Raw genomic sequence first — 13,537 nt, forward strand, 5'->3', positions numbered from 1 at the left:
AAAAGACCTTTAAGATCCTCAAGTCCCTAAGCACCACATCCACATGGTTTTTAAATACCTCCAGAGATGGTAACTCAACCACTTCCCTGTCACTAAGCAGAGGGTGCCTGGAGAGGCTCAGGGACTGACTCAGCCCCGTCTTACTCTGGATGCTTTCAGAATCCAGAAACAAAGATAGTTCCCAGCTCTTTGTATCTGAAATTCCATGATCATGTTTCACAGGTTCCCTGTTTACACAGAAACAGTCTCAGTTTGATATATTCAAATGCCACTTACTGCCTGGCACAACCACAAATAAACCACAACAGATGTGCTCCAGCGGCTTCTGTATGAAATACCAATTAAAAGGAATTTCCCCAGGTCAGCTTCCTTTTCAGAACAGCGTCTCAGGCAACAATCAACTTCATTTAGTAGTGGACTTGACCTCAGAGATAACATAGAAATGTAAGGAACCAAAACATGTTCCTGTGTTGGGTTTCATGTTTGTTGCAGCAAGTCCTTTGCCTGAGGCAGGCAAACCTGCTAGAGGAGGGAAGAAGTAGAAGATATTTGCATCTACAGGGAAGAAAAAAAAAGTATGTTCTGTTTTCAGCAGTATTTTTTTATAAAGATGTTTTATTTTGAGCAAGTGAATGTAATAGCCTGAACTATTCCCACAAAAGCAAGGCACCATGGATCAGTGCAAGGAGCTGTTCTCCTCTTCCAGCCTTCTTTCACATCTTTTCCTATCTTCCAGCTGTATTTTGTATTCTCTGCTGTCCTATAGTGTCTGGGAACTCCATGGGTTGTATCTTTTTGTCCAGCTTTTTCATTCCTCAGTGTGACACTGATCTCCATGCAGAGCAAATTCACAATCAAAGAAATTTAGGATTTGTCTGTACACTGTCCATCAGAAAACATCTGGAACATATATTTTTGAACAAAATGCAGTAAGTAGTTCATAAACAAGTCTGAAAAATTCATCTACAGTCTCTCAACCTCTCATCCTTACTTCAAGTAGGGTTCATGTCTTGGTCTCAGTCCCACATCCAGCTAAATGTAGACTTAATTTAAAAATTGGCTAGGAAAAGGCTTGAATCACAGCAGAAAGTGGAAGTAGAAAATGTAAAAAAATTATAGCAGAATTTCCGACTTTGCTCCCTTATGTGTATTGATTATACTGTAATTATGTCTTCTCTATTTTTTTGCTTTCTCTCCTTCAGTGCTGGAACATTACCTGTCACATTCCGGTGTCTTGAAGAAAATCTAGGCATTGATAAGCGTGTAACAAGATTTGTTCTTCCTGTTGGAGCAACTATTAACATGGATGGAACCGCTCTTTATGAAGCTGTGGCTGCCATCTTCATAGCACAGATGAATGGAATTGAGCTGGATGGGGGCCAGATAGTTACTGTGAGGTCAGTTCAAAATACTTTGTTTCTACAGAGTGTAAAATGTGAAGCATTGGGTTGGATGTCTTCTCAGTAACTGTGGGATTCACTGTGAAATCCATGGATTTCTAATAATGATATGCAAAGGAATGTCATATACATAGGTCCTGGTTGTCTGGTGACATGCATTTTCTATCCTTTGCAGCCTTAGTGCATGCTGGTGGTGTTTTACACGATTTTGCAGTTGACAATACAATGTGAAATACAGCATTCTCAGTCTAATACAATGCCTTTTTATTATAGAGGGATGCTACAAGTGATATATGGAGCATTAACTTTCTAGAATGTATCTGTTTATATACATTGGAAGAAAAAAGCATACCTAGAAAATGTATCCAAGTATTTACGTTTGCCTGTGCTTTTTCTGACTTTGGTGAAGAGCAAACCAAATGGACTGAGAACAGCCCAGCCTGAGGATGAGATTGCCTGGGGCAGCATCTGAATACTCCTCGACTTTTTATCTTGAACCCAGCAAATATTAGCTCAAATCTTTTCATACCAAATTGTCATATCTAGGACTAAGCTGAATATCTCAATGAACAAAGGAAAGTGCCCATTAAAAATGGATAAGAGTGATTGAATACTCTTTACTGTAATGGAGTTTTAAGACCTATTAGGTAGGGTGACTAATAAAAAATAATGGCGAAGCTATGACTGCTGCAACTAAAGTTAATTGACAATGGAAAACTTGATGAAGACACCAGGCCTAACATTTTGAATAGTTAAAATGAAAACTACAAGTGAAGGCTACCAAGTTTGCCTTCTTCCTGTAGTTTTCACCCACCTTTCTTTTATTAAAGCCTTTTAACACTAAAGAAACTCCTGCAAAGGGATGTCTAATTCTATGGTTTTATTTCTTTTTTTTCCTTTCTCCTTTTTTCTTTTTCCTTTCTCCTTTTCCATTTTTCTTTTCCCTCCCTCTCCCTTTCTTTCTCTTCCCTGTTTTTTGTCCCTTCACTTGTTCTCTGACAAATTTATTTTCCATTTTTCATAGGATTTCCCAATGATGTTGATATTTGTTATGGTCTGTGTTGTATTTTTACAAACATTTGGAGCACAGACATTCTCTGTACTGGTCTTCATCAAACAATGAGAGGCAAAAACAAAGACAGGTTTGGATTTATGAAACAATCAGATGAATTTTGCTTTGTCATCTAGGGTGATTTATATATATGGTTGGTACACCACTGTCTTGTGCTGTGGGACCTTTGGATACAAAGACTTTTACTCTTCTGTAGTTGATAATAACCACTTCCAGCCATTACCTTACAATTCAGTCTTCAAGTAACATAAATAAACAGAAATAAACCACCCTTAAAATTCAACCTGTAGCCACCCAACTTCAGCAAGTCTGGATGATCAAAACTCAGGATTCTGTACCCTTGATGTTTTGGTAGAGCTCAGAAAACAGCACCAGTCCAAATATTTGAATGTCCTAACCAACTTACAGAGCTTAAAACTCTTAGACAACTCTCTCACAACTCTCAGAACAAACCCACAGATCTGCCCACCCCCCAATAAATATTTTCGGAGAAACACAAGTGTGAAAACTATGGCCTGAGCTTACCATGATTTATCATATAGTCTTTAGTTTAATGGGAAGAACTGATTAAAAAATAAGACCTTCCTAATGATCACATGAGTATATAATGAAAGTGTATATTCCTTTTCCTGCTACTTCCATTTTATTTTTGTTTTTGCAGTTTGACTGCCACCCTTGCAAGTGTTGGAGCTGCCAGTATTCCCAGCGCTGGACTTGTCACTATGCTTCTGATCCTTACTGCAGTGGGTCTCCCTACCCAGGACATCAGTTTACTTGTTGCTGTTGACTGGCTTTTGTAAGTTGTGCTGACTCCACTGCTCAGTGCAGAAAAAAGTAGTGAAGCAATGTTTGTCCTTAGTACTTTTCAGCAACTAATCTTAAAGAACTACAAGACTCCACAGATGAACCGAAGGAGGAAATAGGCTATTTGATGAAGTAGGAGACATCAAAAGAAGCTTCTCAGCTGGTTTAAATTGTTATAGAGCTACTGAAATCAGTCTCTATGAGCCAAGGATCTTCTTGTAAGACCCTTGGACTCATGCTTATATATTTTCTTCTTCCTAATGATGTGTCTCCATCACAGACATAGCTCAAAACAGTTTTCTGATCTTTGTTTTTGTATTTCTGTTTCTTATAGTTCTGATGTAATATTAGGGATGAATGCTGAAAATACTGGTTCCATCAGGATGTTGTCAGCAAGTTACAGGGTGACTTGGGCATTTATAGTATCAAATTTTTTATGCTCCTAGTGGAGAATTCTATTTCTTTTTGTACATAAAGTAAAATACTTTTACGAAAGAAACTGTTCTAGAGCAAAGATAAATAAGAAAGCAAACTGAAACAGGGAAGGTCATTCCTTAGGTCATTTTACTGACAGGTTCTTCAAACTGGAAGGACTGACTTTTTTTTCAAGGGCTTGTGATCAAAGACCTTGAGCTCCATTGCAGGTCCTCTGACATAAAACAGCTAACCAACAGAGTTTACCAAAGCTTTTTTTCTTCAACATTTGGATACAGAAGCTGTAAATATAGACAGAGCATATGACAAGCCATATACTTTATCATGTTTGACGATGTGGATATCTTTCTGTCACCTGCACAGAGCTGATAAGGACTCAGTAGTCCTCTAAGTTGTACTGGCTTCTAGAGGCTTTTATATTGTCCTGTGCTGCTGCAGCACAGTATATTCTGGTCAACCGCCATCTTTCCCGTAATATTAAGTAGTAAAGATGTATATTTCTGTTGTGCCAGCAGTAGTGCCCAGAAGGGGTACCACTCTACTATTAATATTTGTGTATTTCCTCCTACACTAGAAGCCTCAGTGGCCTGCTTCTGGTAGCTTTCAGTCTGAGATATACTACTAAAATTATGCAAGAAGGAGTAGCAGAGTTGAGAATGTGAAGATAAAATAGTAAATTCATTTTCTGTCATTATCTTTTGGCTCATTGAGAAGAATTCAAGGACTTGGTCAATCCTCTGACATGTTTTGGATCTACTGCTGTACTCTATCTGTTATTACCTATCATGTCACTAAGAGTTGTGAAGAATAGCGTGCAGCTCCAATTTCTGCTTCAGAGGAAAATGAAAGAGGAAATTACAGCTTGGGCAGGCAAAGAGAAAAGATGACTTACATATTTTATATACAACTGAATAACATGATATCATCACTCAGAATGGTGAAATGAAGCAGAGTTCAGCAGTCAGAGTACAGCTGGCACAGGGAAAAATGTGATATTCTGTGGATTTATTATATTTATGAGATCATGGTTGAAAACAGGAAAATGGCATAGGAATCTGAAGCTGGGAGGAGGAGAGCAAGAGTAAGGTACACGCTGATTTTAAATATATGTTTTTGCTGGCTCTCAAAATAAGACAAATAGGTAGGTTTGTGCAGCTGGTAGGAGGATGTGCAAAAGGAGCCTGTGATTTCAGTTTCTTTTTAGGAAAATGTCATTTAAAAATATTCCTGTGGACTGAGAAGCTCTGGCCACACTAGAAAACCTCAGAGATGTAAGTTTACCAGCAGTTCTGATCCACTAGTAGATGTTGCATTTCAGGCTTGGCAGCATTGTTACTGCTAGCTCATCCAACCCTGCTTCAGAAATAAAACCATCTGTACTGTGTAGCTGTAGCAGTGAGGAATGTAAGTATAGGACGGATAGTACTTCTGAAAGAAATTTTTTGAAGTATCTTTCCAAAATAAATGCCAGGCAAAAGAACCTACCAGCAAAACCAGTTGAGTTTGGATCCTTCTGGCCTAACAATCAGCAGTGCAATTGCAGTGTGATTCAGAATTGAAAGGTAGAGGAAAAAGGGAAAAGAAGTCAAAAAGGAGATGGAAAAGCTGTGTGTCATGCCACTAGTGCTGTGAAGTTGAGACAAAGTTTATCTGTGTGTTGTGCTAATTAACATATGTCAACAGCTAATAGCTTTATTTTCCGTCTTCCAGTGGTTATGCTGTGGTAGCCATGATAATCTAATGAGATATGGAAAACAAAATACTGCTGACATTGCTAATGTTAAGAAAAGGCACACAAGCCAACTTTTGAGCAAACTTTTGGGCACACAAACCAGACCTAAAGAATATCTGATATGAAAGGTCATAAAAACGTATTTTCTTTACTTACAAACATTGTTTTCTTCCATTTATTTAAATCATAAAATAACATTACAGCAGTATTTCTAACAGAATGTAGAAAAGAAAGTTAATAAAATACTTAAGACCCAGTTCCAGCATGTAAATGCAACCAGCCATGTAGAAATATTTGAAATAGCTCTTTTATAACATTTCACTTCCAGATAATGAAACTTTTAAATAGTGTCTTACTCTATGAGTTTTTCAAAATATCAGAATATCAATTTATTTTACAATATTACCATCATATGAAACTGTGGTGTTACCAAAACCAGTTTTGCACTATTTGGCCATGGTGTAACACAAAGCTGACTTTGGATTGTCCTTATACTTGGTGCACTCTCCTTCAAAGTGGAGCCAAAAGGTTTTTCTGTATCAATTTCTTCTCAGGCCTCCTCAATATCTAGAGATTAGGTTGCTCAACCTTTCCCCCTGCCATGCATGCATACACAGTGTCAGCTCAGGCAAGTTTCCAAAGATTTCACAACGCTAATAGTTTCTGAGTTTAAGCACAACACAGCAGTGACATTTACTAGGACAGTAATTATATGCCAGTTTCTTTTACTCTAGACAGAAGCTGGCTGCTTTCCAGATGTGAAAGTGACAAGCTTAGCAAATATTGTAGCACAACCTCAAATACAGTGGTATTTTGCAGTGAAGAGAGAGGAATTAGAGAAAATGGGCTTGGATGTCTCATCCAGCATTTAAACTTTCATTCAGTAACTAAGAAAAAGATTGCTTGAGTTCCGACTCTGTTCATTGGCTTAGATTTAAATTCAGAATATTCAGACCCAGTTGATGTCTGGATGTTATGAACAGGACCTTATATAAATCAAATTAAGCTATAGGAAATGGGAGCTCTTGCCTAAAATGACAAAGAGGTAAGGCAAGTTAAACATGTCACCTGGTCTTTGATTTAGCAGGTGTGCTGAGATTTTCATCTCCTTTCTAATTCTAGTGAGGTTGATATACTGGATTTTCAAGCTTTCAGGGAACAGGAGTAACTTTTTTGCATACTAGCATGCTATATAGGTAATATGATATTAATAATGAGGGGGCTTGATTCAGTTATTCTCCTTTCTAGTCCTTTCATGTACATTGTTAAGCTTCCTGTTCTTCTGATTTACACCAGTCTGAGGAAATTAGGCATTAATGCTTATCAGGATTTAAATTATGACTTCCCAGTTATTCCAAAGCGCATTCTTACCACATGTTGAGTGGGCTTTTGAGAGAGAACTTTGACTTTCAGTCCTATTATTCCTCTCAGAAGCTGTCATGGACAATGCAGAAGTAGCCGTATTGAGGCAAGTCATTCACTAGACTGCAACTTTCCTATATTGATTTTGTTTACATTTTTCCAGCATAGCTGGAATAGATTGGTTGTTTTTAATAAAAGAGTAAGTACAGTTGCCTTGGTTCTTCTTAGGGTGTTCTTTGGCCTAAAAGAGGTCAAAGGCACTTTGCTATAGATTCCTGACAGCTGAGACTTTGTCCTTTCTATTATGAAGAACTTACTTATTTACTTTGGTTCATGCAGTAAAGAATGTTCTACAGGAGTGTGCAGTTTGTATCACTGAATCTCTTGGCCAGTAGTACATGCATATGGGCTGAAACATCTCCTCAAATGACCTTTTCAGAATTTGAATTCTGCCTCAATTATATTTATATACTTTCTCCACCTTGCTTTTTTGGCATCCTATACTACCTCTCCATCATCTGGCATCCATGAATCCTTTCAAAATTTAATACTCCTCATACAAAATATTAAGCACATGTTCTTTTTCAGGACCTATATTGCTGAGTTCAGCATATTTGATGTTCTCAATTCAAAATTACATTCAGAAAGTCATAGTTTCCTAATCTGTCACTCTGAGCAGATTTAGAACACTCTCTCACAGACATGGGATGAGAACTGTGTAAAGCATTTCATTTGTGTGAAACAAAACTGGTAGGATGTTTTCCTCCTATGGGTTACTGGTTTGTTTGGTTTTGGAGGGGATTATTGGCAGGGTTTTTTCCTTGTAGGTATTCTTTTGATGACAAAAGACAAAAAATTAACTGCTTCAACTAAGACAGTATACCACAAACTCTAAATAAGCGTGATTATGTAGAGAGGGAGAGGAGAAACTTGAAAGGGAATACAGTTCCACAGCTGGGAAAGGCAGATTTACAGATATTTATAGTAAAGATGTTCAAAGGGGCTCAAAAGTTTGTGTGGCCATGAATAGGCACAGGTAATGAATGTTTATCAGTTTGAGGTTTTTTTCTCAGTGTTTATCAGTTTAAGGATTTTTTTCCTCAATGTTCTATGGGAAAAGGACATGTCACACAGATCTAGTACCAGAAATACTAGAAAGAGTGTTTTCAAATTAATCACTGTAATGGGAAATGAGGTCTTACATGCTGGCTTTTCTGTTATTTGGCAAATGTCCACACTGTTCAACCTGCCCATTTTGTGTAAATGAGTCTTCGTGGATATACCTCTGAGAATTAATCACTTCTCTGACCTATTTGACAAAGCTAGACTCAGCTGCTACAGTAGGTTTAAATTGCAAACATCAGTCAGAAGATTTTTAGGAGCCTTAGGTTTAGTTCAGATATGAAGAGGCAAATCCGACTGTAAATGATTGCAACATGCGTAATGCAGCCTGCCTGCAGCAGGAAAGATAGCAAGAGCCCATAGTACTTCAGTGTTTTTTAAGACCATCTCACATTTTTGCAGAATTTTGGTCAGGTTTGGGGCAGAACTCTGAAAACCCACAACCATGAGTTCACTTCTGACACACTCTAAAAACAAGACAGGAGAAATGTGGTGTGCCTGTCCAATGGCATCTTGTCCAGGAAGTGCCAACAAGCACATTTATTTGTGATGAAGCATGTGAGCCTCTATTGGCACCCTTCTACAATGAGGGGCACCTTTTACTGAAATACTGTCACAGACTCATCCTTTTGTAGGCCATGACCTGTATTGGGCTGGCTCACATGCCAAGCTCTGGCATACAGTAGTGTGAGTTGGCATGCTGCCACGCTAACAGATGATCACCTGTAAAGATGGTGCCAGGAGAGGAGCTTCAATGGCCTGAGCTTTATGGAGATATTTCAGGCTTCTTTTCCCTACAGTTTGCTCACTGAGAATAAAAGGGAGAGGCCATTTGTTTGTCCTAGAAGTGAGAACACTTAATCAGATCCAAAATCCTTCTGTCTGGCTCCATTAAGTTCAGTGCTCTGATAAATTCACATTAAACAAAGGGCAATGATGTAAGCCTGGCACTTTGGCATTGAAACTTCCAGCTCCAGAAGCAGGCACTGGGAAGATCTCAGTCAAGCACGGCTCTGCAGTTTGGTTTTATCTCTGGTGCAAGTTCTTTGCCAAAATCCATGAGTATGAGCAGCTAGAGTTTGCACATTCTCCCTGTCTGAACAAGTCCCTTGGGAAAGTAAGCTTTTTCAATTTCACTTGAAAGCTCCCATCTTTCTGTTCTAAAGATGCCTTAAACTTTCTGAAATAAATGCAGTAACTGTAACATTAACAGGACTTCCATGCCCTAGTTTTTCTTCCTCTCATATCATTCAACCTCTGCCTTTTGCTTCTTTTGTAGAGACCGGATGAGAACGTCAGTCAATGTAGTGGGGGATTCTTTTGGTGCTGGCATTGTCTACCACCTTTCCAAGGCAGAACTTGACACCATTGATTCCCATCATAAAGGGCATGAAGACATTGAAATGACCAAGACTCAGTCAATCTATGATGACATGAAGAATCATAGGGAAAACAACTCAAACCAATGTGTTTTTGCAGCTCACAACTCAGTCATAGTAGATGAGTGCAAGGTACCTTTCACATTTATGGATATTGAAACATGTATATAGCACTGCATGCTTTATTTTGTCTTATTTTTTAACCTGCATGTATTTTTCAAATCATTCTTCAAATAACAATGTGACAAGGTCCGTGAACCCCAGACATTTTGAATGAGTTTGAGCAGTTCAAAAGATGTTTTTTTGCACTCTTCTTAAAAGTTGTAATTTCAGGGGAAAAAATCATGTGCATTGTTTACATATCAAAAGGCAAGATGGCAGCATATTATGGAGTATGCCAAGACACAGAGAGTATGGCATCACCTTCTATGGACATTTACTTAATTTCCTATGGCAACAGAGAACTTAAATTCCCAACCCAGATGAAGGGTAGATGCAATTCAGATTCAGGTGTTGTCATTTGCTGACTGCCTTCCGTGATATGCTATTCGGTGATGGACATGTTGAATGCACTTTAGCATCAGAATGCTCCTGCACTCATACAGCATGCTTATGCTTTGCTTCTGTCATTGTTCCTAAGTTATTAAGACACAAACATTGTATTGTCTCTCTAATCGTTGCTGTAACTAACATGGATTATTAATAGTAATGTCTTGATCAGAGCAAAGTGAGCTTCAGAAACCCCACCAGTTGAACAAGAAACCAGTTGGGGAGGTTAGTGGTTAAAAGTTTACTAGGCACCTACCACTAGGATGGGGCAGTTTAAAATCAAGAGAAAGTTTTTGAGAAGGAGGAGAAAGAGAGTGAAACAAGCTGGAACTTTTAATTTCATAGTCCTTTTTGTATTTATTAATACTCTGATGTGATCCTGTACACTGTCTTTGACACAGTGAATTTGCCAGTGAGCCTACTTTAGCCATTTATCCAAACAGATTCTAACTGTGAATTCCTACACTAAGTCCATTATCAGATGACTATATTTATTGGAAATGTAAGTCCTATTCAGTCTTATTCACTTGTCTCCAGCCTGGCTGGAAATGTTCTTTAGAATATATTTTTTTCTAATTCTTACTTCTAGGTTATGTCAGGCCAAACCTGAATTTCCGGGTAATTCAAAGTAATTTCAAGTAATACTGAGTTCGGGAAATAAAAAACTTTCACCTTATCCTCATTTTTTCCTTGAATATTCCACGTTTTTAATAAAATTATTTTTTAAAATGAAAACAAACATTTTGTTCTCATATGGCTCTCCCGTTCCTCTTCTGGCCCACTCTTTTTCTATGAGAAAAATTAAAGAAAAAAAATTTTGAAAAGGAAAAAGAGTACATGCTTACGCAAAATTAAAATTTGTCATTAAATTTCTATTTCTCAAGAAAAAGGAAAGGACACAGAAGAGATAAAAATTTGAGGAAAAAAGCTTCCTGAAAAGAAAGATCTCACTTGATAGAATATTTTTTTCATTAAAAATAGTCATGGGTGCACACACACACACACTTTTTGGTTAACTTTTTAAAAAAATTTTGGAAAACTGTTTTGCACTGAAATAGACTATGCTAATTTCAGTGGGTTTAAGACAAATTTAGCTACCACATGTCAGTCTGAACCAAGTTCTTGGAACTGAATACTGATAATTTTATCTCCTTCCAGTCTTTCAGATTTGCACAAAGATCCCAGTTAGGCTAGAAAGTATTAGCCCATTGATGCAATACTTGCTGCACTTTCTTTTCTCCTTCAGTTTCTCATATCATTTCCCTCAGTTGAGGCATTAGCTTACCTCAAACACTTGAATTAATGGTGTGATATGTTATCCTAACCAGACCTTTTAATTAAAATTTGGGACCAGTGATTTATGAGACAGAAGTGTTTGTCCATTTTCCTTGTTTTATGTGTGCTCTGCTTGTGATCTCATTTTGCACTTTTAAACTCATGAAAAGAGCCAGGGTTTACTGGACTGAGCACAAGACTGAGTCTGAGCAGGTCCTTTGACTTGTCCATGTGCCTGTCGGCAAGCTGTCAAAAGGATGTGATGTTACGATCTTCTTTATAAGCTATGAATATATGCTGACATCTGCAAAGCATTTGGATCGTATGGAAGTTGTCTACGGAGTGTAGGATTTGGGACTTCAAAAGAGCCAGCTGTTAAATCTGAAGAGATAACTCTTCCTCCAATCAAATGCTCTGGTGGGTTGAAAAGCTCACTGCGACTCTGGTCAGAATTTGGTAAAGCTAACCTACTAGCATGTCCTTTCTATTTACTTTTTGTAATATATTCTATGTATAATGCTAGTAGTTATAACTTTGCATGGTCAATGTATATTTTTAATAAGTAGTTTACCTTTATATGGGGGTAGGGTGGTTGTTAGTGCACGATATTTTTGTATTTTTTTATTATCATATTTCACATGACTCTATATGATTTTCATTTCTGAATAAGCTGTTCATTCCTGTATTTGCATGTTTCCCCCTTTCACTTATCTAAGAAAAAGTCTGACTTTGTTTCAAAAATCAATGCATTTTGTCATGTGTCCATGTCCCAATGCTTCCATACATCCAGTTTATCCAGCATGGGGAATTTCAGCTCTGTCTTTAAGTTTTCATTTGACGCTGAGGATGTTAACTTACAAGGTAAGTTAGGAAAGAGTGAGCCATCCATTTATAATTAAATGAAAGGTGCTCTCACAGTTATAAAGATCTAGATCACTTTTGTAAAATCAAAATGACATTTTATATTTTTTAAACTTTTAAAGTCATTTGTTTGGAGCTATCTTTCTTGAAGCATGGGTTATTCATATTGATTCCTGGGATGTAATGTACTGGCTATTGTTTACTGTGAGATGGTAGATCACTATATGTCTTCTACCATCCTTAAAACCTAAAACCTTTAGCACATATTTTTACAGGCAAGAGTGATGTTTTGCTGTACTTTGTCTGAGACAAACATAGCATTACTATACATTTTTGGTCTGACTATAGCCAAAATCTCTCACTACATCATTAGAAATAGTGGTATGACCAACACTACTTTCATAGCTTATCTTTTCCACCATTTCTTTAAATGTGGTGTGATTGTAGTTTGTATAGATACACATCTATGATTATTATGACCTTGCATATGTTTCATGTCATTCCATCACCTATTCTGCTTTACTAAGGAATTTGGCTGAAAAATTACGACTTTCTACATTAAAAAAAAAAAATTAAATAATCCAGAGAAATCTATAGGAGATAGAAAGGAGTAGAATTTTTTTTTTTTTTTTAAAAAAAAGAAACTACAGCAAAGGCTAGGAAAATATGGAACTTTTTCCTACTGCTAATATTTTCTAGTCCGTATAATAAATGAACAGGAGTCTCACTATTTGGGAGTGTTGTGAATTCTGAATAAATACATTTTACATATATAATAAGACATGGTGTATATAATCCTGTAAATATCATGATCTTCCATATAAAACTTAGGACTTTTCTTGTCAAAGTGCCTTGGCCTTTAAGTCAGTTGCTGATGATAATTACTTGCAGGTAACACTGGCAACCAATGGCAAATCTGCAGACTTCAGTGTTGTTGAAGAAGAGCCTTGGAAACATGAGAATTAAGGGAAGAGATTCCTAGCTCCATCTTTAATAAGCTCTGAAGCTGTCTTCTGGCAAAAGATATCATAATTAAAGAAGATTTCTCTTTTCTTTTTTTTTTTCTTTTTTTTTTTTTAACATCTACAGTTTCTGCTTACTTAATTTCTTAACTGAAACTTAGTGAAGATATCATCAAGTCATAGTGTCTTTGCCAAGCAATGATCCATAACCATCTGTCTCCCTTGTGTTACTGTTGATGCAGCTGGAGAATACTCCATTCAGTGCAATGTGCTCTCACCCGCCTCTCCTTTCATTCAAGACACAGAGAATGTAAATGCTGCAAAATGGGAAAATCTAAATGCCCGTATGATTCACTACAGGGACTCAGAGTCATAAATACAAGAGAAACATAACACCACATAAACCTTCAAGTGTTTTGGTGACTTCTGTGGCATGCTTGATCTATTTAGCAGTGTATAGCTAAAATATATTTTGAAAATGTCCATAAAGATTTCTATTTGTTTTAATTATAACAAGCACTGTATTTTTGTGCCTACTTGTACTTTACACTGAACTTGGATCCAGGGGAAAGATTAATGTATAG

At 37.2% G+C, this 13,537-nt stretch overlaps 1 protein-coding gene across 3 annotated transcripts in view; it reads left to right on the forward strand.

The window, feature by feature from the left end:
• The window catches only part of SLC1A2 (solute carrier family 1 member 2), a 97,611-nt gene extending 84,609 nt beyond the window's left edge, over positions 1-13,002 (forward strand). For 2 of the 3 annotated variants that reach the window (XM_065635529.1, XM_065635528.1), the window contains exons 8-11: positions 1,203-1,397; positions 3,134-3,268; positions 9,207-9,438; positions 12,883-13,002. In XM_065635529.1, coding sequence (XP_065491601.1) covers positions 1,203-1,397; positions 3,134-3,268; positions 9,207-9,438; positions 12,883-12,957 — 637 coding nt within the window. In that variant the 3' untranslated portion in view covers positions 12,958-13,002. Of the gene's footprint in view, positions 1-1,202; positions 1,398-3,133; positions 3,269-9,206; positions 9,439-11,920; positions 11,992-12,882 lie in introns of all 3 variants that reach the window. The other variant, XM_065635530.1, reaches the window with a different exon arrangement.
• Positions 13,003-13,537: the final 535 nt, after the last annotated feature.

Source organism: Caloenas nicobarica, chromosome 5 (genome assembly GCF_036013445.1).
Source record: "Caloenas nicobarica isolate bCalNic1 chromosome 5, bCalNic1.hap1, whole genome shotgun sequence".
Taxonomy (NCBI): Eukaryota; Metazoa; Chordata; class Aves; order Columbiformes; family Columbidae; genus Caloenas; species Caloenas nicobarica.